The following is a 21,542-nucleotide window of genomic DNA, read 5'->3' on the forward strand; positions in this document are numbered from 1 at the left end:
GCAGCTCAACCTAAACTTGAATGACGTAGTGAATCTTCCTACATTAGACCGAAGTTTGTTCTTAAACAAGGTTTGTACATTTTTCACAAGGTGAAATTGAAACATTTTCAAACGTTTCCAGCACCGCACTTTGTAGATAAAAACAATACAAATGAAATAAAAAAGGCGGTTTTAATTCTCTAATATATAAAATAATTTCTTCTTGTTAATTATAATGTCTTGTAATATTCAACATTCTTCAGCAGGGGCAATGTAAAATGAAATGTAACACAATTTCATAGTTTGAAATGTCTCTCACATACACCTGACTGGTCCAAGAACAAAACACTTAACAAAAATAGCTAACAATTTCAATAACATTGTTTAATGCAACAAATTTAAAACATGTGTATCAACAATAGAGATCAACAACTCCTTGAGCTATAAGGAATAATAAATATTCTTTGCACTGAAATAATCCAAATAAATAATGTTAAAGAAAATGACCTTCCTGCTCAAATTAAAAGCTTAAACACAAAACGTAAAGTACCAAAGAAAGGCTCTAAAAAATGTTTTTAGCAAGTTTTCTCGATTTAGCAAATAGAAATAATTTTTGTCATTTTAATTAACCTAAATCAAGAAAAATGTTAGTTTGCTTTAACTTGAGAAAGTGATAAAAAAACATGTCTTTCTATTAGATGTATGAAAATGTCTAGTTTCAACTGTAAAAAATGTTTATACAGAAATCAAGCTCTTTCAAAACCTTCAAAAGACCAAATTGTAATTCAAGGTTTTTCTACATTTAGAGTGAAGATTCCCAAAGCATTTTTTTCCCAAACCTTTCTTCTTCTTTTTTGCATTTTTGGATTTCTTCTTAGGACGGCTGCTGCGGTTGGAGCCGTCGGACACTGAGAAGCTTCCGTCTTCAAAGTCGCTGTCGCCCTCAGGCTCGTCTTCATCGCTCTGATCAGACGCAAAGGTAAAAGAAGACAAGTCCTAAAATAAAGTCTCTACACATTTTCCATCTTAAAATGTTATACTTTTTGTTCTAAGTGCAAACATTTAAGTAGTTCACCCTAATCTCTAGTTTCCTCTTCATTAATATGACTTCTAAGTCAGAAAGATTGTTGCAACAATAAAACTTGCAGGAGTACAGATAAAATTGGAGCTTAACTATTTAAATCATAGTTTGTATTCTATGATCGTTCAACTTGTTTGCAAAAATAGTAGTGGTGATCATTTGCCATTAAAACCAATCCCAGTTTAAGAACTTCTTGTCAAGTTTTCATCCCTGAAATCCCATACTTATCCAGAATTTTTTATTTTTTTAAATCATAAAATCACATTTAATATTTTCCAGCACTAATCGGACCATATATCACTACAGTGAAAAATGGCTTATCGTAATAAGAATTTATTATTGTCTCAATAAATTTCAACTAAAGGTGTTCAAATAAAACGTAAATTTAATTTTTACTATTTTCTTCACTGTTTGTTCCATGACAGCATCAATAAATATCAGTAAATTTAAAAATATGATTAATACAGTTACAACATGCAGTTTAAATCGCATTTCTTTAAATAAATGGCGTCCTTAGTAGATGTTTTTCAAGAGCTGTATTTGTTATTGTGGGGCTATAATTGCTGTATCATATAGTCACAGCCACAAAGTTACCTAAAAAAGAAGCATGAAATAGTTTTTTTTATCATCATTATAACAATAGTATCGCAATAAAATTCTGAGTCCATATCGCCCACCGCTGGTTGAATCTAACTTCTTTATGTTCATGTTTTTTGTTTGTTTTGTATCTTTCTGATGCACCAAAGAACGATGCGCCCCAAACAACCTTAAAAATAATAAACCAGCTGTAGAAAATGAATAAATATCTTACAGAGGAGCGCTTTCTCTTGCTGTTGAGGCCCCCAAGTTTGATTTTAAGTGGGGCCACCTTCTTGGGTTTTGGCTTAGCGGGAGGCTTCGGTGTAGGTTTCGACCTTTTGCGAGCATTTGGACCTAAAATAAGAATTAAAAGTCAACTTTAAAATTGCCATTTTCTCAGTTTTAGATACACACAGTATCTCTAGCTTTGGATATGCACTATACCTTTTCCCTCTTTGGTCTTGGCCTTACGGAGGGGGGGAGCTGGAGCCGGCGCTGGGGGCGGTGCAGGTGTTGGAGCGGCAGCAGCAATAGAGGCAGGGGCAGGAGAGGGAGTAGTCACAGGGGAGGCAGCAGGGGCAGCCTCCACACTTCCATCAGTCCCCACAGCCACCATGTTCTCCACTGCTGCAGCCACATTAGCTGCTGCAAGGGCTGCATTGGCTGTGGCGCAACCCTGAGATGAGGGAACAGCACAGAGTGAGAAATTTCAAGCATCTTAACATAATAACAGAGAATATTTATTAGAGAGTTGTAATACCTTCAGCGGGTTGTTTGTACTGAATTCTCTCCACTTAGCCATCATTAAGGTCATCATCTTGGATACGGGAATTTTGGGATTCTTTGCTGCAATTAAAGGCCTAAAAAGGACAAAGTTTATTGGGGGTTTTTTATAAGTTTATTTACATATTTACTAACAGGAAAGAAAGCTGAATTAAAACATTTATTTTTTATAAAAACAGACAAATGTACTTAACTACAAATTTATTTGATAATTTAAATCCATCAATTTCTTCACTAGCTTGGTCAACCATAAAAAAATCAACAAAACTTTAATTTGTGCAGTCAGTCCAGTTAGGAATAAAATGGCCAATGCAAAATAAATAATAAAGAAACTGAAATTAATAAAAACAGTTTGACTGTGTTGGTCAAAAACCTAAAAATTAACTGCATCAAACATTCTTTCAAATAGTTCAGATAGTGCAATTAGAGATTCTAAATATGATGTAAGATAAGTAATAAAGCATAGAATTAGACCGCATAGATCTGGCCTTACATATGAGGCATACTGTCATCGACACCCAATGTATTATATCGGCACAGATATTAATATCAGATCGGTGCATCTCTAGTTTTCCCCTCACCTAACAAACTGGCTGAAAGCTTTGTAGTTGGTGAGAGAGCTGTAATCTTCCTGAGTAAAGACATGATCGATGTCCTTCATGCCCCAGGCCTCCAGCAGCTGGGCGGAGCTTTTCGGCTGTGGTAGGAGCAGAGAAGTTGGAAAACAAAGCCAGTCAGGGGAACTTCATTTCTCCAGGAGCTGCATACGCTCCTTCCACAGGGAGTAAACAAAGAAACTTTACCTGGCAGTCATCGTCGTCGTCATCATCGTCTTCTGGTTCTGGATCTTTGCGTTTGCTCTTAGAGCCTCCTTTCTCTCCGGCCCCACCTCCTTTCTTCTTGTCTTTTGCAGAGCTTGAGCGTTTCTTCTTTTTTCTCCCAGGGGCGTAATCACTCCCTTCACTCTCTGACCGCATGCCTCCCTCATCTGCATCCCTCTCTGCCACCTCCATTCCCATCAGGTGCTCTGGGGAGCTGACCGGCAGTTCCTACAAAATACAGACCCACTTTACTAATTACAAGAGGGCACGGCTCCTTAACAGGTTTTATTTTTTCCATTTGTCGCTTGAAGAGGTTATGATACTCTTTTAGGCTCATTAGTGAAAATTTAATGGATGCTGCTCTGTTATGCATAATACACACAAAGTATGAATGACTCTTTCCATACTTTAAATTAAGTTATTTTAATGCATCACAAGTTTTATAGCTACAAAAATGCATCTTTTAAATAAACATTTACAGGAATTTTTAACTGCTGGTTTGACTAAACAATCACTTTTATTGAAAGGAATCCAAAATGTCTTCATAGTTCCATTTATCAAATCTTTCATAATACTGAAAAGTGAATATAATCATGTCACTTGAGACCCAAATAAGAGAGTATTTTATACACAGCACAAATCCAAGCTTCTGTTTATTCGATTTACTTTAACATTTACTGTTTGTTATATTGAACAAATATATTGTTCATTCTTAGTTTTTACAATTTGAATTGAATTTGCATGTCAAAAAAACACTACATAGAACATCAATAGTTATTTCATTGTTATTCAAGACAAAAAAAAAATCCTTAATTCTGGAATTTTGCTGTATTATGCACCAAAGTTCAATTATTATTCAAATTAAAATAGGAAAATTACAGAAAATATTTTTTTCTAATGACATAATGGGTACCAGAAAGTGCTATTTTAGGATAACATTATGATATTATTGCTGAATATTCTAATGATAATTTAAATTATGATTAACTCATATTTTCCTTGCACTGAAGCACTTTCATTTGCTACCCAAGATTTATGGTTTTGGGCAGCAAGATTGATATCTTTAATAAACTGATTGGGTGTTTTTGATCGGTGCATTTCTTCAGATGGGAAGAGCTGGAGGAGATTGATCTTTATCTGTCTCAAACTATATTGTCACGGCAGGGAAGTTTTAACAAATATACATTAAAAAAACTTTCTTTCTAAAAGTTACATATTGCGACTTTAAACTGTATGTCTTACTTGTATCTATATCCTATATAGATTCACGATAGATAGATAGATAGATAGATAGATAGATAGATAGATAGATAGATAGATAGATAGATAGATAGATAGATAGATAGATAGATAGATAGATATGAAAATGAAAACGAGGAATAAGACTAAGTCAAATAAACATTTAGAATAGCTAAAAATATTTTTTTACAATAATTGAAAAGAAATCTGTATTGTTATTATGTAACTTCTGACTATTATGTTGTAAATTTCTCCAACTTTGAGTGTGGATCATAATTAATTTCCCTCATTTTTAATGGGGGAAAATTATTTGCTTTTGCACTGCAACTTTTCAAGACACAAACTGCCTGTTTGCTTTAATGGATTGAAATCCTCAAGGAACCTGCAGCAAAATTAGGGAATTGAAAAAAAGTTTTTCTAAGCTCCCTCACAAAAAAAAATCAATTTAAATATCCAGCATCCAAACTTTGACAGGAGCAGCGAGCTCACCTCCCGGATGGGTCTTTGCCTCTTGCTGCTCCGGCTCTCTCTGCTGCTCTTCTTGGCTTTCTTCTTCTTCTTCGACTTGGGTACCTCGTCCAGGTCGGAGACGACATCCTCCGGCTCTTCTTCATCTGCAAAGGAGACAAGCTCGCATTATTATTAGTTTCAGGAGAGAAAACACGACTGCAGGCCCGAGGGGGATGAGGGTGGCGGAGGGTGGGTGGGGGGAGAGGAGAGAAGACCACGAACGAACGCGCGCGCTGCTCCATCTGGCACGACTGGGCAAACGGCTGTGCGCGCGCGTACACACAAATGCGTCCGTGAATGCCACAACAGCACAGGTTTAAACTTACCCGATTTCCTAACGCTAAAAAATAGATAAAATAAAACTTTAACAGCCCACACTCTTCTTAACACATTAGCGACGTTTCTTGTAAAAAATATTAAATAAATAAATAACGAAAAGTGTGAACACTTGCTTCTCAAGTTAGCTAACTAATCTGTCATGGCGAGTGACCCGAGCCGAGTACTCCAGGCTAGCTTCAGCTAGCATCGCGGAGAAGCTCAAGTTACACAGAGATGGACCTTTCTTCGGGGAAAGGAGGGAGCGAGAGAAAGGGGGGCAAACGCCGAGCTTACCGTGAAGAACTGTATGCTCCTCTGGCGCTCCAAAGTCGTCCCTCTCATCTTCGCTACACGACATTTTCCCCCTCCGAAAGGTTTAAATTTATTTCTTTGCAGGGCGAATTAATCCCCCGTATAACCTCGCTCCTCGGTCGGCGAGGGAGGAGGGAAAATGACGTGGGACTGGTGGAGAATGGACCGGGGGTGTCCAGGAAGGGAGGGTAGCGTGTGAGTAGGGGGGACTGAGGAGTGGTGGTTGGGCGCTTGGTGCTGGAAAAAAAACAAATAATGATACATTTGATTGGCTCGAAGCCTGCCCAGTTGGAATTGTAAACACATACTATTAAATTGTCCACCTGTCAAAACAAACAAGTTATTTTGCAGGTAGATCCCAACAAAGGAGTGGATCAACTTACAGGTGATATTTATCCATGTTATTAGAAACCAAAACAATACATGCACACCTTCTTATGAGAAAGGCGCATCAGAAAAAAGTTTAAGCTTTAAAAATTCCTGCCTTCACATATTGGAAACTTACTGTAGTGTGCGTGTAGTCCGGCTCGAGGTGTGCTCCCTCTTTCGGAGCGACTAATAAAAACCAATCACTCTGCCTCGGCTCCAGATGTTGTCCTGGCGTCCCCACTCATTAAATCCCCGAGTGATATTTCTGTTTCTTCTCGCAATGACCCCGAACACGCGGCTCCGTCCCCCACTTCTTGTTTTCCCCTTACCTTACAGGCAGCGCTTAGCTAACATCCTCACAAACACACAAAGGGGGCAGACATCCCATAATAATCCCCCCCTCTCCCTCCCACACGCACGCAGGACTCTGCATAGTTACCTCGCAACGGACAGACCATAATACTTCGGCTGCCCCCACCCCCTCCAACATGCACGCGCACATGCATGCACTATGCTCATGCACATGCACACTTCTTCCCCTTTCCACTGGAAGTCCCAGCCCCCTTAGCAACCCCGTTGTCATAGTGACACCCCCCTCCCTTGCTCCAATGGACAGACCATAATACTCCAGCAGTGGCAGCATACATCCCATAATAATATACAACACCTAAGAAGACAAGAAGGTAAAAAAAAAAAGAAAAAAAAAAACACCACACAGATGGTTCTTGGAGGAGATCAGGTCCTCTAGTGACAGACCATAATACTCACCGGGCGTCCTGTAGTTAGAACTATGCAATAAATAAATAAAAATAAGGAAATAAAGTGATGGATTTTGTTCTTAGTGGTGCTCACGCAGGTGGACGGCATGCCGGCAGTGTGCGGGTCAAACACGCTGCAGAGGTTCAGTGTTTACCCGAGGCCTTCTCTCTGAAATATTACCTCTGATTCTCCATCAGGAAAATCAAAACGATCCCACGCCAACAGGTGCGCAACTGCACCAAAACGACCAGCAGAGCTGCTGCTGGTCGGAAGCAGTTTCATAAACCACTTCATTAAAGAAAAAAAACCCACAACATGCAGTTTGAGTGAGAAAAAGTAGAAAACAATGTAAACTGCGCTCGAATCAGACAGAGTGAAAAGAAAGCTGTTTAAACTGTTTATCTGTAAAGATTTATCCACCATCTTGTTACACATTCATCTCGTGCCAGAAGCTATTCATATTGCGATTCTATGTGAGTTTTGGCTGTTGGTTTTGTGAAAATAAACCAGCAGAGCTACTGAACAATGATTTATGTTGGCAGTGTTTATTGTTAGAAAGTAAAACAAATGTTAATGTGCAACAAGTCCACAGGAGAACAAAGCAGGAGCACATCTGGATTTCATAATTCTGGTATAGTTTAGCTTCTATGAAAATGATGTGAGTGACCCTGTTTGGGCCTGAGGCAGCCATTCTGCTCCAACACATCTGTCCCACATCTGTTATCTCAAGAAACATAGTCACAATCCACCATTTTAAAGGACCATATCATGTAAAATCAACTTTTTTTTAAAGCTTTGTTATACTGTCATGTTATTCCTGGAGTGTTGCTTTAATTCTTTCATTCATTTTTTGAGAAATCCTTTAATCTCCACAGCAAACATTCAGCTGTTCGAAACGCCTGGGTGGATCTAGCCCCGCCCCCAAACCACAGCTCCTCCTTTGAGCTGCTTGTTGCAAGCTTTCATGTTACTCCCTCACCTCTGCTCCTACAAACTAGCAACAGCAGTTAGCAAATGCTTCAATGAGCTTTGGCACTGAGTTCCTTCTCAGTGAAACTCTGGTAAAAACAACAAAAAAACAAACAAAAAAAACAATATTAAAGGACAAATAAGGAAAGAACAAAAAATAAAAACAGCCAAATTTAAAAATCCAAAGTTAGCATTTAATGGTGAAAAAAATGTAATTTATTGTTGCCTTAAAAGCAAGAGTTATTAAAGAGACACAGGCCCAATTTTAGGAAGCTCAATTACAATGTCAAATTTATTTTAAGTCATATTTGATATAGTATTTTTTATAACAATTAAAGTTAACACAACTGTATTAACTGAAGTTATGAAATTGGCATTTTTGTTATTAAATTGTCATTTAATAGCAACTGATTATGCAATAAAATGGCACAATGTGCCTGAAACTTTAAGAGATTCATAACAACATTCACAAATTCAAAGATTCCCAATCAACTAGGTTGCTCCACAATTTCAGTAACAATTTTAGCGACAAAATGTTGACTTAAAATAGTTGATTTACTTATATCATTGGTTCTTGAAACTTAAGCATCCTAATGGTAAGCATATCATAACTGGACATGAATAGAATTGAATTTTATAAACATAAAGTCACTGCAGACATTTTATCCACAGATAATTAGGAATAAGTCTCCATCTCCACCTCTTTCACAGATTTTGAGATAAATAGTAATATTTTGGCCACTGAAAAGAGGGGATGGGAATTGTTTACATGTACTTAAAGCTGCAGTACAAGACTTTTATAAATATTTTTTTACATATTTGTTAAAGGTTGTGACAGTATTGATGGTATGAAACAGATAATCTGTGGAAAAAATCAAGCTCCTCTGCCTTCTTCCTGTGCTAACTAGAAACAACCAATCAGAGTCAGGAGGCGGGTCTTAGAGCTGTCAATCACAATCTAGTGTGTTGCTCCCCTTTGCTCTCTGCTATGTTGCAGCTAGCATAGCATGTTGTGAAAGCTAAGGCTGGTCAGCATAAACTGTTTTCCCGTAATGGGAAGTTGTTTCTCCGACATATAATAAATAAAATATATCACTCAGTGAGAAATTATCAAATCAAATTGAGTAATTTCAATAAATTAGGTGTTCAAATACATCATAATTTATTGAGAAAAACATCAACTATTAATGCAAATAAATATGAAACAGATCTAAGTTGAACGTGTTTGCTGGTATTGCTGAACATGAATTTAAGAATTCATGTTTTATGCAGTTTTTATTTTGATGAACATACAGCAAAGCCATTATTATATATTTATGTTGAAAAAAGACAGTGTTTGCCTTTTGAGGATGTATTTCAGATCTTCCTTAATCTCGTTCTGTGCTGTTTGTTTTGTTAGAAACTATAATCATAAGGGCTTTGCCTGTAATAACTGAAAGTGACATAAGGCATCAGTCTGGAAACACTAAATCAAAGGTCTGTAAGAAAACAAATATACTGCTTTTTTTGTCTTTCATACATTTTACATGTAGTTTTTTTCTGCTACAAATCAATCTATATATCTGTAGCAGCTGAAAATATCATATCTCTTGAGAATAAGTTTTAAAGTAATATTTTTACCAACATGTTTCTTCTGACTGGAAGTAGTTTTTTTGAGTTGCTCAGCCAACGTCCCTAAAGATTAGGGTGATGGTGAAGAGGTTTTCCAACCTCAAAGACTTAATGGTCGCCAACAGAAAAGGTGAAAATACCAGTGAATATTTAACATTTGTTGTAGCAATTATAAAAAATATTTGATGGCTGTTTTAATAATCCCTGCTTGTTAGAAAGGATTTGAATGTTTTTCTTAAATAAATGTGAATTAAATCAGATTTCTATTTTGCCATTGATACCATTGTGTTTCATTTTTAGATAAGATCACTTCGTAATTGGACACCGCACTTCAATTTGGTATATTGTCTACTATCTGTCAAAGCTTCGAATGTTAATTTTAGTAAGAGTAATCCAGCTTCACTCATATTTCCCTCTCGATGTGTAATCGATAAATGGCTCTGCATCCAACACTTTTTGAAGTCATGACTTTACCCTCTAAAGGTCAAATACACACTCACAGAAACCAGCAGATGAAAGTCCCTATAACAATGTAAATACATAACATTCATAGTGCATAACATGGTATATTCTTCAAAAAAGGCTATAAAAATGAAGATCTGAGCCAAAAAAAAGGGCCTTTCTCTTCACACCAATGGCCACTAGTATTCCCTGTGGTACGGTGCATGCAGATCGCATAGCAACAAAGCCTTATGCCTGGCTATTGTCTGTTACTGTTGCTTGAATGCCCCTTAGACAGGCATGTGTGCGCGTGCACAGGGCTCACGTGCGACACCGTCACTAACACCTCATCCCGATATCTGCTCCCTCTATCCCGTGTGCGCAGGCCGCAGCCAGGCCCCCTCCCCTCTCAACGCCACCATATTTCCATAACATTCATGGGTCATCCATTCCCCTCCCTCTCTGCCACCCCCACTTCCCTGCCTGACAACACCACCGCCCGCCATCCCATAATACTATCGCGCACCCGCGCGCGCACACACAGCAGCGCATTCAGCCCTTTGTTGGCAGGGATGCCTGAGCAATGCGAGCGTGCTCATGCACAGCGATCGTGTGTACGCCTCAGATAATTTCTGCGTCTGCACTCAAACTGCTGAGGCAGGTGGGCCTCCAGTAATGCAGGAGCTAAAGGTGAGAGGTCACGTTTCGAGGGGGAATATGCCTGTGAAGTCCAGAGACACCCTGAGGCAGCCGTCCTGAATGAGGTCAATCATCCCCTCCATGCAACCATGAGGGCATGGAGGAAGATCAGTTTAGATGTGCCCCATCTATCCAACAGACACTCTCAAAGTCCACTGCTTCTTTCTTTAATAGGAGGAAATGCAAGTCATCTCCATGTACATGTCATGGATGAAGCTTTAACAAGCGTCTCTTGGCTGCCGTCAATCACCACCAGACCATGATAAAACGCCTACAAAGTGGGGTAACGATAAAGATAAAAAAAATAAAAAAAAAGAGGGCAAGTTATTTACGAGAGAGGGGGTGAAGAGAAGAGCTTAACAGAGGCGCTGGACGTGACGGTGGCCAAGCTCATCACCATGGTGTTGCTGTGGGAGACAACAGAGGACGTCACTTGGAGAAACGGGGCACACAAAGGAGGAATACGACATGAGGACGACCGAAAGAAGGAGGCAAGAAGTCGCCCGTCTGAGCAGACATAGACGGAAGAGAGCGAGCGGAGAAATTTGGGAGAATGAGAAAGTGCGCAGACGGATCTGTCAGGAGGACGTCTGCGGTGACGTTTTGAGTTTTTCAGCAGCAAAACACACAAAAAAACCCAACAGGAATATACAGTTTAATTATGTTTGAATCACCAAGTTTAGCTGTTGTGAATTTCATCTGAAAAGTTAATTATAAATATAGTATGTAACAAATGCGAACACATTATAACCATTGACAAAGTTCTAACTACCAAAATGTAAATTCAAAGATTTGTGCTGACTGTGAGGAAAAAGTTTTATCAAACTGTATTGATTTTTGTAATTGTTTCTTTCTTATGAAGGAGCAGCAAAAGCTAAAAACATGTTTTGCGGCAAAAAAAAAAACTAATAATGTGCCCACACATTGATTTACATTAATGTTTACAATCTTTAATCTAATTTTAATATAATGAAAAGATTACCTGAGTAAATACAAAATGTGACTTTCAAATAATGATTTAATTCATGAGAAAAAGCATTTGCAGTCACAGGAAGTTTGGCCCAATCTTTGTAAAATTGTTTTAATTCAGCCACATTAGGGAACTTTGTGTCAAAAGTCAGTTTAAGGGACATAATCTCCACCTAGTTTAAGTAGAAACTTTGACTATGCCGCTTCCAAATCTTCACTTATACAGAATGTTTGTAAAGGTCAGAAACTGATTATTGGACATTTTCCTTCAGGATTTTTTTTAGGAGAGAGAAAGTTGTGGTCCCATCAGTTACAGCAAGATAAAGCAGATAAATCAGCCCCAGATCATCATACTGCCACCACCATGTTTTATTGTCACTATAATGATATTTTCTATAGATAATCATAAACATTGACTTTCACTGAGGCAAGTGCCATTCATGGTTTGATCACAGTTTTTTAGAGCCGGTTTAGTTTGAACAGCTTTTTCCCTAAATAAATTAAATAATAATTTAGAAATTATATTTTGCATTTACTCATGTTTACTCAAAACCATACAAAACTGTTAGTTCACACTGCAGCTATGCTATCTAAACATAAGCAATTAAAACTGTAATTAAGTGAGGGTAGTAAGAGGCTTTTTATTGTCATAAAATGTGTCATAAATCTGGGTGTATTTTTCAAACAGGGGCACAGATAAGACCTCTGAATCCCAGCAATGTCAACAATATCCTGTGAGAATTATTCTGTCATCAGAAGCGTCTGTTTTATTACCTCCTTATTTATGAACATCCCAGTCTGAGCAAACAGGTCGAGACAGACGGAGGGGAAACTACTGCATAAATTTTAAGGAAGTGCAGCTACACCGACTGCTGAAGTTCAAATATTTGTAAACGATAAAAAAGAAGTTACCAATGCATTGTCTTAAAAGGATAAGACAGGATATTTGATTCCACTAAGATGTTTTTATTTTCAGATTTGTGACAAACTCACTTTGTTATTTTTTGTCACTTTCTCCACTGCCGGTGTGACGATCTGTGCTCTCCTCATGCCCTCGCTCCCTACTATCTTGTGATTTATTTGCCTCAGTTCCAATATTTGTCGGCAGTGTGTTTTCCTCCCCTTGTCTAAATGTCACCCCTTCTTCTAAGACAATATAGGGAGTGGGAGAGAAGGAGAACCAGGGGGCAGATGTGGGGAACATGGAGGAAGAGGAGGGGGAAACTCGTAAAATGAGCAACAAAGTTTGGGAAAATTAAACATTAGGTAAGACACTTTCTCACATGCAAACATGTACTGTATAAAAATACAAAATGCTATTTTCTGATCAGAGGAGTTTGGAGGGAAATGAAATAAAAATCAAACAGCTCCGTTCTAGTTGAGTGTTTCTCTGGATCAGACAAACATGCAAGGATGCTGAAAGAAACTCTGCATGAAATTCACATATAGTCCTATATTAGAGGGATTTTGTCAATCTGCCTTAGATTTAGGCCCAGATTCCAGGTCTCCTGACATGCAAGTGGAATATTTTACAACTTTAATAGTTACAATCATCACATTTTTCAAAACCTTCCTCCTCCTCTCTGCATCACTCCACACCCTGGATCACGCCAGCCCTCCCTCTCCCACCCGTACTGTCTTCCTCCTTTAAAACCAATCACTCCCATCGGCTTTGCTCTCACACATCACTGCTGTCTCAACTTAGCATGCACACATTTGTTTTCATGGGACAACACAGACAAACCAAATTAAAAATGGCACTTTTTTGTTTAAAGTCTTCCTTTGAATGAAAAAAATAACCTGCAGTTATTCATCAAGACCTTGTGGATTACATTTTTTTCCTCCTTATTCAAGGTAAATTTTTCTAACTTGAAATTTTAACTGGGACATGTGGACACATTCCCATTTTTCTAAAGATGAGTTTGCAGTTTCTGGAACAACCTTGTAAGTATTTTTGTTTGCTGACTTTAGAAAAGCCACACAAAATATTTGCAGAATTGAATTGCAGATATGATAACTTTCAAAAGTTGATTTTGGCTGCACAAAATTAGCAAATTTATTTTTATATTTCTTAAATCTTCTGACTGAACTGGAATTAATTTTCAGTCACAATTTATCAATCTCTAATTTTAGTTTCAGTCTAGTTTGAGTCTAGTAAGTCTGAAAAGATTTTAGTTTTGATAGTAGTTTTGATTTAGTTCTTTGGACACTTTATGGTCACACACTTGTATTGTTTTATCATTTCAAAGAAAGTCGCTATTGAAATAAAGTTTCCAGTGAGTCAAATTTACTGTGATTGTATTTTATTTTTAACATTTTTCATAGGAAATATTGGTCAGTTTCATTATAATTCAAATGCTTCATGACTTTTTAACAATTTTTTGCAAAAATAAAAAGTAATTCAAGTTTTCTATTTAGTTTCCATCCAGTGTTCCTTGCAAATATTTTTCAACAATAAAATAAACAACTTGAAATTACAAACGTTCATATTTCAGCATAAAAAATAAATGCTCACATTGTTTTTCAGCCACAATATAGTTTGAAAAGTGATGAGATTCATCGACAACAGAGGTGAATTTATACAACTAAAAGAACTAGCCAGACATTCGTTGTAGCTGAGGATAACCAAAATAAAAGTGTATTAGTCTCAAATAGATTGTTATTTATCTGAATTTTTCAAATAGACTCACTTTATCTGCTCCTGTCTTTACAAAATATAAGATCTTCACAATACTTAACATGTTTTTTTATTGTATATCTCCTTTTAGGTGTAAGTACATACACTTACCTACTGTTTTGCCAATATTTTTTCATAATTTTTTACACATTTTTCTGATTTGCACATTTATTCCACATAACACAGTGGCTTCTATTTACCATTATATGCAGATTATAGATTAAGCAAAGAACACTTAAATACAGATGACCCTCTCTTTGAGATAATCTACCACTAGATTTTCAATCTACTAGTGAAATCCATTTTTTAAAACTCTTTTAAAACAATATGAATTTCAAATGATGATGTGAAACTCTTCATATTCCTGCCGTTATGAATTTTAAAAATGTCAGAGGAAATTGTGTTATCAGACTTTAGGGTTTTGTCCAGCACAGCTTTGTTTGTTTTTTTGTTTGTTTTTTGTTTTTAATGTTTTTATGCGCAAATAAAACAAAAATATGATAGTAATGAGCACCAGTATACAGTGTTTGCTATTTAGGAACAGAAAAATTACATATAGCAATAAATAAATATATACCAATCACTGCATCCTACAGTTTGATTATCTTTTATGATAGAAAAGTCATTAATTTCTCACTTTTCTGAGCAGACATGCAGGGCTCATCCCCTGACTCGGGATCAGAACCGTAAACCCTCACTACCACACAGACAGGACAGAGCACTTCCACGGTGGAGCCGGACAGCCTTCTGTCCAACGACCCAGCCTGAAGCACGGAGACGGACAGACGGACAGACAGTCTGATGCCAACTGTCTCACCTGTCAATCTCTCGGCACCACTCCTCCTCCTGCTGCTGCTGCTGCTGCTGCTGCTATGCACCACCCACACCACCATGGCAACCAACTGGCTGTAAGTGTAACATGAACTGGGAGGAATGGAAAGAAAGAGTTTGTTTGTCATGCTATAACTTTTAAAAGATGGTGACATGTCTCTAAATCTCTTTCAGGAGCTCCCCTCTCTTTCTTTGTCTCTCTCAGTTGGTGACCTTTTCTCTTTTCTCTCTCTCTCTGCCGTCATCTCTGTCCACTCTGCCTCTCCTGTTTTTAGCTTAACCCCCTCCATCTTCCCTGTCTGCAACTCACACCTGTGGGGAATCACATCCACATTCACCACCTTTGTGTTGCAGCTCCCTGGCGAGGCTGCCTCGCTCCAGAGCCGTGTCTGGTGCCGCTCCATGTGCCCGGCTGAGGGGGCTGACCCCGGGGCAGGTGGGGGTGTGCAGGGCAAGAGGGGAGGTCATGGAGTCTGTACGCAAAGCAGCAGAAATGGTCATAGAAGAGGTATTACAGCAGAGATTAGAGACATCAGGCAGCTTGTGAGAAATTCACTCTGTCGCTTTGTCTCAGTGTCAGCATCAGTTCAGGAATCGCCGCTGGAACTGCTCCACCACGCCACGTGGGATCAACGTGTTTGGAAGAGTCATGAATCAAGGTTCGTCCCTCGCTGAGATGACACAGAGCAACAGGCGTTTACTGAGTTTTAAAACATACGATCCTTGTTCCTTTTTCTTCTCTTGTGTTGCTGCTGTGCTGCCAGGCACTCGTGAGGCAGCGTTTGTGCACGCTCTGTCTTCAGCAGCAGTGGCGGTGGCCGTGACCCGAGCCTGCACCCGTGGGGAGCTGGAGAGGTGTGGCTGCGACAGGAAGGTCAGAGGCGTCAGCCCTGAAGGTGAGCTTGATCTCTGTTGGAAAATATCTCCACTTTGAGTCACATAAAGCATCAAACAGCACAGGAGCTGCTGGTTCTATTCTTAATTTTAACAGTTTGATCTCTCATCATCCAACGTCCACTGGTTACATTTACTTGAGCTACTTTTGACTTTTTCTTGATTCATTTTATTATGAAGTATTGTCATACTTACTTAAGTAATATTTAAGGTAATAAGATAACATAATTATAAATTATTGATCCCCTGAAAGGGTGGTGGGATTTTGTTTGTCCCAGCAAAGTACACAATAAAAATTTAAACAAATACATAAAGTAATGAGAATAAACATCCAACAATAATAAATAACAATGAGCAATAAATTTGTGGATTCTCTATGCACTGGCAGAAGAACAAACATGTTTCGAATAAAAAAATTACCAGATGCAAACACACACTGCAGTTTTTGTTTCAAAAGATTATTAGTAAAAGAAACCAATCTTATTTTTTGTTACTTACATGAATTATTGTAATTTTGGTCCTTAAAATACCAAAATCCATCTTTTTATGTAACTTTTACATATTGTAAATATTATACTGCTGTATGATGTTCAGCAGGTTTAGGGATACATTTTTAGAGCTGCTTTCTCAAAACTCCAATTTTCCAAGTGCCAGCATTCTTATTTCTGTCTTATTTGTTTATTTTTTTGGTTTTCATATGTTTGACATCACTAGAAAGCGTAGAACCCACACTCTAAGAATCTGTAAAAACATTCCTGGAAAGACTTGTCCATGGTCTTGTCTTCCCGCCAGGCTTCCAGTGGTCAGGGTGCAGTGACAACCTGTCCTATGGCGTGGCGTTTTCTCAAGCCTTTGTGGATGAACCTGAGCGGGCCAAGGGACTGTCAGCGGGACGCCCCCTCATGAACCTCCACAACAACGAGGCCGGTCGAAAGGTTCGCAGTGTTGAAGTCCATTTTAACTCCCCATTTTGATAGTTAATGGTTCTCCAAGTAAGACTTTACATACTCTGATCCACAGGCCATCCTGCACAACATGCAGGTGGAGTGTAAATGTCATGGTGTCTCTGGCTCCTGTGAGTTAAAAACCTGCTGGAAAGTCATGCCCCCATTCAGACGTGTTGGTGTTGTACTCAAGGAACGCTTTGATGGAGCCACAGAGGTATCAGAACATTATTTCTGCTCATGTTTTTGTAGCTTGACACACAAAAACCTTGTATTTCAGCATTAAGATCTGATTTAGTTTAAATATTGGCAAAATATTTAAATCTTCTGCCGTCTAACACGACAGAAGGTAAGGTATTTGTGAGGTAGAAGGATCTTGGAGTGAAGAAATTTACAACCTGTCCCACTATTATTGTTCGTTTATTGTTAAAATCTGAGCACCACTAGAAACAGTATTATTTTTTTTGTCATCCTGAAAGGTGAATTCAACCAAACAGTGATATGTGCTGCTGAACCGCCATCTTGGTAGGCAAGCACAAATACGAACTGTGACTTCTAGACTAAAAAAAAGAAAACATCGAGACTTTTGACCAATATCCAAAAGAGAGACCTATAGAGAAAGCTGTTGGGATCGACCCACACGAGACAGAGAATGTGGCTTGTTTATTGCTGTCGTAGCAACTCCATCGCAACCGTCATGACAGTTAGTGATAGATACTGTACCTACCAAGATGGCCGTCAGCTACAAAGTTCCAGGAACTCTGATGTTACATGAGAACTACGCATTTGGAAAGAAATAATGAGCATTGTTGTACTTCAGCTTCAACACTGCAAGACAACGATGTGTGTGGACATTTATTTATGTTAAAGTAAATAAAAATGTAAAAAAAATAATAATTGACCCTTGTTCTTCTAGGTCCGATTGACTCGTATTGGGTCCAGGCCAGCTTTGCTCCCTCGTGACCCCTACGTCAAGCCCCCTGCTGCCAGAGACCTGGTGTATGTGGCTCCCTCCCCAGATTTCTGCCACCTCGACCCAGACAACGGCATCCCAGGGACTGCTGGAAGAAGATGCAACGGTAAATCCCAGAAACAATTCAAGTTGTGAAGCTTCAGTTCACGGCATCACACCGGGTGCTATGGCTGAAAAGCGTGTCACAATTTTAAACGGTCGATATTGATAATTATTGATTAGTATTTTATTTTAAATATCAGAAATATTGCCAAACTCTTGGCATGTTCTTCCGCGTTTCATCCAGTTTTCTTTCCATGTCGTTCTTGACTTTTAAGCAGTCATGATGAGGCAGAGTGGTGGTTCTGAATCAAGAGTTCAGTGAATATTTTCTATTTTGAATATTGACGATTCTATCAGACATATTATCAATGGATATTGATCACATGTCATCTCGATATACAGTTGAAATCATAACTTTTCATACACCATAAGTATTTTTTTTCATGCCGTCTGATGTAATATCAGAATAAGCTTTTATCAATTCTTTTTCTATTTTCAATAATAAGAAAGAGAATACTCAAAGGCAATTTTTATTACTTTCTTCAAAGTCAAAAATTTAAGTACACTTTATAAATATTTGGTACCATTGATGGCCGTTAAACTATACGACTTGGGTCAAACGTTTTGGCTGTCCTCTCACAAGCTTTTCACGATAGTTGGCAGGAATTTTGGTCCATATATCTTGCCAGAACTGGTGTAACGGAGCCACCGCAGAACGCAATGAATATCACCTTTAAAAATTCTCCCTCATTATTCTGGCATTTAGCAAATAGAATAAAACTTGTAATCCCAATTGACTTAAAACTGGAAATGTTTTCGTTGATTTCATGTCAGACAGTGAAAAAAATGCATGCAGTGAATGTAAACAACTGTATCTTGTTATTCATTTATTGTCCAGCCCCATTAAAAACTAACATGGCTGTTATTTTTAAAATCCTCCTCAGGAACGTCCCGGCTGGCTCCAGACGGCTGTGAGCTGGTGTGCTGTGGGCCCGGCTACAGAGCGGGCCGGGCCGAGGTGGTGCAGCGCTGCTCCTGCAAGTTTTCTTGGTGCTGCTCAGTCCGCTGCCAGCAGTGCAAGAATACAGTCACTATTCACACCTGCAGGGTTTGAAACGGCTCAAACAAAAGCAGACTGAAGTCAATTCAGACCCAAATAATCCAGCAGAGACACGCTGCAGAATAAATACAACAGCTTTCACACCAAACAACATTACATGCTTCCTAATAACAGTCTCATTTCAAATATTTATCTGAACCTTCTGGCACTTCTAATTTGAAAGCTGCAGCAAACAAATCTTTAATTATGAGAGTTTTGTGGAACAACATTGTTCTCCTCTTCCAAAACTGCAGAGGACAGATTCACCACAGCACCCTAAACCTTCACTTGACAAAGCTTTTAAAGCTGAAAATAACTAAAACTAACAGAAACATTGCAGCGGTGTTTTTCATGCTTATACATTATGTCTTAGACTAGCAGGTCTTTGAACGTGTTCTGTATTTATGTTTCCTTTTTTGTTCCTGATTTATTTATTTTTTACAGTTGTGTTCAAAGTAACTGCAGTCTAAGAACACTAACCAGATCAAACAATGGTTTTTAAAAATTATATTTTTATGTAGTAGCTGTAGTACCGTAACAAAAACCGAACAGAGCCCACAGTCCAGACATGTCGCTTACCGTTTCTGTGTAATTAATTCAAATGGACATGTTCAAAATAAAACATGGTCATGGAGCTTTCCTGTCAAATCTGAGTGGAATAGTCAGAAGAACACCATGGTGTGAATAGAAAGTTGATTTAACAATGGAAAAATAATAATACATTTTCATTTTGATGAGGTTAATTGACAGCGATAAGACCCGCCTCCTGGTTCTGATTGGTTGTTACTAGTGAGCACTGGGGAAGCCAGAGAGGTTAATTATTCTTCACAGATTATCTGTTTTACATTAAACTGTTATAACATAGTGATAATGTCAACAAATATGTGAGAAAAAATTTTACACTGCAGCTTTAAAAAGTGGTCAGCCTAACGTCTGTACAGTACAATGGAAAACTGGAAATGTATTGCATTTCGACACCAAAATACAAAGAGAACGTGGTGTATGAATCAAATTATCCTGGAATACGCGGAAAAGTTTGATGAAAGTTGGTAGAATCCACCCAACACAGATTTATCAAAAAAATTGGCTTTTATGACTTACCCATAATTTCAGTAACTAACAGGAAAGCTCAATCTACATATTTCTAGGTTTACACAGTAAATGAGAAGTTCTTTTATTGAACTTCCATATTCTCTTTTTATCAATATATTTATAGACCGAGAACAAATTGGATCAATTTCTCTTCATGTTGTTCTGAATAGAATGGGCCACATTTCCGACGCTTTTGCATTGAGGGAATAAACGCTTTTAAAAATATTCAGAGTTTTATTTTACTCTTTTCCCACACAAGATATTATTTTGAACACAACTGTGTATCAGAGTCTTTCCTTCAATTCATTCTCCAGCAGCAAGAATAGCTTCTGCTTGCCTCAGTGTCTGTAATACTGCATGTAAAACATTTCTGTTCACTCCAGCACATCAGGTCTGTCCAAGACATCTAACAAAAATACAGTAGTTTACCTGAAACACAAACCTGTTTACTGCTTCAGTTTTTTTCCATGGTTGCAAAATGAAGCAGTACTGAATGTACTTCTACCTGACCACTTGTCCCAATCAGTTCCCGGTTTAAAAGCGAGAACCACAACTGTTTTCGAGTAAAGTTAAAAAAAAATAAAAACATAACCTCAATTAATTTGATCATTTCCTTGTCAAAAATCCCTCTGCCAACTTGGATTGAAGTCTGCAACCTCGGTTGGGACTCAGAGCTGGGAATTTGTTCAGATTTGTAGAACTCTCTTTATGGGTTTAATTTTAAATCTCTGCAGCTGGTTTTGGGTTTTTTTATTGGACCACATGTATTAGCTGGATCTTTAAGTGCAACAGCGGTGCCACTGCCTTTTTACCCGCATCTACCAAAAACTAAAGTTCTGCATTACAACTGAGGAGCAGATCGAATTAACGCTGACCTGTCATGTTTACTAAAAGTGCATTCAAAGGGAAAAGCTGTTTTTAAAGATGATATTCTACAAAGTAACTTTCACATAGATGCAGTCGATTCATACACACAAAAATCACAGGAAACGGGAAGTAAACATCACACGCTCCCTCGAATGCAGGATCCCCATGGTGACACATGGTGGTGGCGACATCATCTTGTGTGGATGGGTTTTTTTTTGGGGGGGGGGGGGGGAAAGAAGATGTCAGTAAATACAGGCCAATGCTGAAAGGACTTAAAAATATTTCAGGGAAATAACTTACAAGATCCAGTGATGAAAAAGAGCATTACGATGTGTTAGGGTGGCATATTTAAAGTCTGTTTTTGGGATATCCATGGAAATAGGCTGAGCTTGAGGCAGAAAAAGCAAAAACTATGTCTGAAGAAAAATCCCAAAAGACCTGCAGATGTGATTCCAACAAAATTATTCTTTGGAAAGTGTTGACTAATATGACGGTGGAAACAATTGTCACATGATTCTAATTATTTTTAAGATGTCTGCAAAATCATGCAAATTTTTCCTTTCCCTTCACAATAATGCTCTATTATTTTCATCTGCTGCTTAAAATTTCAATAAAATGCTTTGAGGTTTGAAGCTGTGATGCGACAAAATCCAAAAAAGTTCATTTAAAAGTGCTCTGTACTCA

At 38.2% G+C, this 21,542-nt stretch overlaps 2 protein-coding genes across 8 annotated transcripts in view; one reads left to right on the forward strand and one right to left on the reverse strand.

Annotated features, from left to right (window-relative positions):
• chd4b (chromodomain helicase DNA binding protein 4b) overlaps positions 1–6,471 on the reverse strand; it is a 28,735-nt gene extending 22,264 nt beyond the window's left edge. For 3 of the 5 annotated variants that reach the window (XM_055047620.1, XM_055047621.1, XM_055047619.1), the window contains exons 1-9: positions 6,128–6,469; positions 5,605–5,859; positions 4,972–5,096; positions 3,226–3,471; positions 3,004–3,119; positions 2,400–2,499; positions 2,084–2,315; positions 1,872–1,993; positions 819–942 (exon numbers count right to left, since the gene is read on the reverse strand). In XM_055047620.1, the coding sequence (XP_054903595.1) occupies positions 819–942; positions 1,872–1,993; positions 2,084–2,315; positions 2,400–2,499; positions 3,004–3,119; positions 3,226–3,471; positions 4,972–5,096; positions 5,605–5,668 (1,129 nt within the window). In that variant the 5' untranslated portion in view covers positions 5,669–5,859; positions 6,128–6,469. Of the gene's footprint in view, positions 1–818; positions 943–1,871; positions 1,994–2,083; positions 2,316–2,399; positions 2,500–3,003; positions 3,120–3,225; positions 3,472–4,971; positions 5,097–5,604; positions 5,860–6,127 lie in introns of all 5 variants that reach the window. The other 2 variants (XM_055047622.1, XM_055047618.1) reach the window with 2 other exon arrangements.
• A 6,679-nt stretch (positions 6,472–13,150) lies between these two features.
• wnt4b (wingless-type MMTV integration site family, member 4b) lies at positions 13,151–20,432 on the forward strand. Of its 3 annotated transcripts, XM_055048210.1 has the most exons (9): positions 13,151–13,383; positions 14,766–15,024; positions 15,302–15,455; positions 15,522–15,606; positions 15,712–15,843; positions 16,634–16,776; positions 16,862–17,002; positions 17,702–17,864; positions 18,745–20,432. In XM_055048210.1, exons 2-9 carry the CDS (start codon positions 14,918–14,920, stop codon positions 18,912–18,914), a joined length of 1,095 nt encoding a protein of 364 aa, XP_054904185.1. In that variant the 5' UTR covers positions 13,151–13,383; positions 14,766–14,917; the 3' UTR covers positions 18,915–20,432. The 3 variants fall into 3 exon arrangements, with proteins under 3 accessions (XP_054904185.1, XP_054904183.1, XP_054904184.1); XM_055048208.1 differs by having other exon boundaries at positions 15,522–15,843; XM_055048209.1 differs by having other exon boundaries at positions 13,151–13,293; positions 15,522–15,843.
• Positions 20,433–21,542: the final 1,110 nt, after the last annotated feature.

The sequence above is a fragment of the Poeciliopsis prolifica genome, unplaced genomic scaffold, assembly GCF_027474105.1.
Source record: "Poeciliopsis prolifica strain line A6 unplaced genomic scaffold, Auburn_PproV2 SCAFFOLD026, whole genome shotgun sequence".
Lineage (NCBI taxonomy): Eukaryota > Metazoa > Chordata > Actinopteri > Cyprinodontiformes > Poeciliidae > Poeciliopsis > Poeciliopsis prolifica.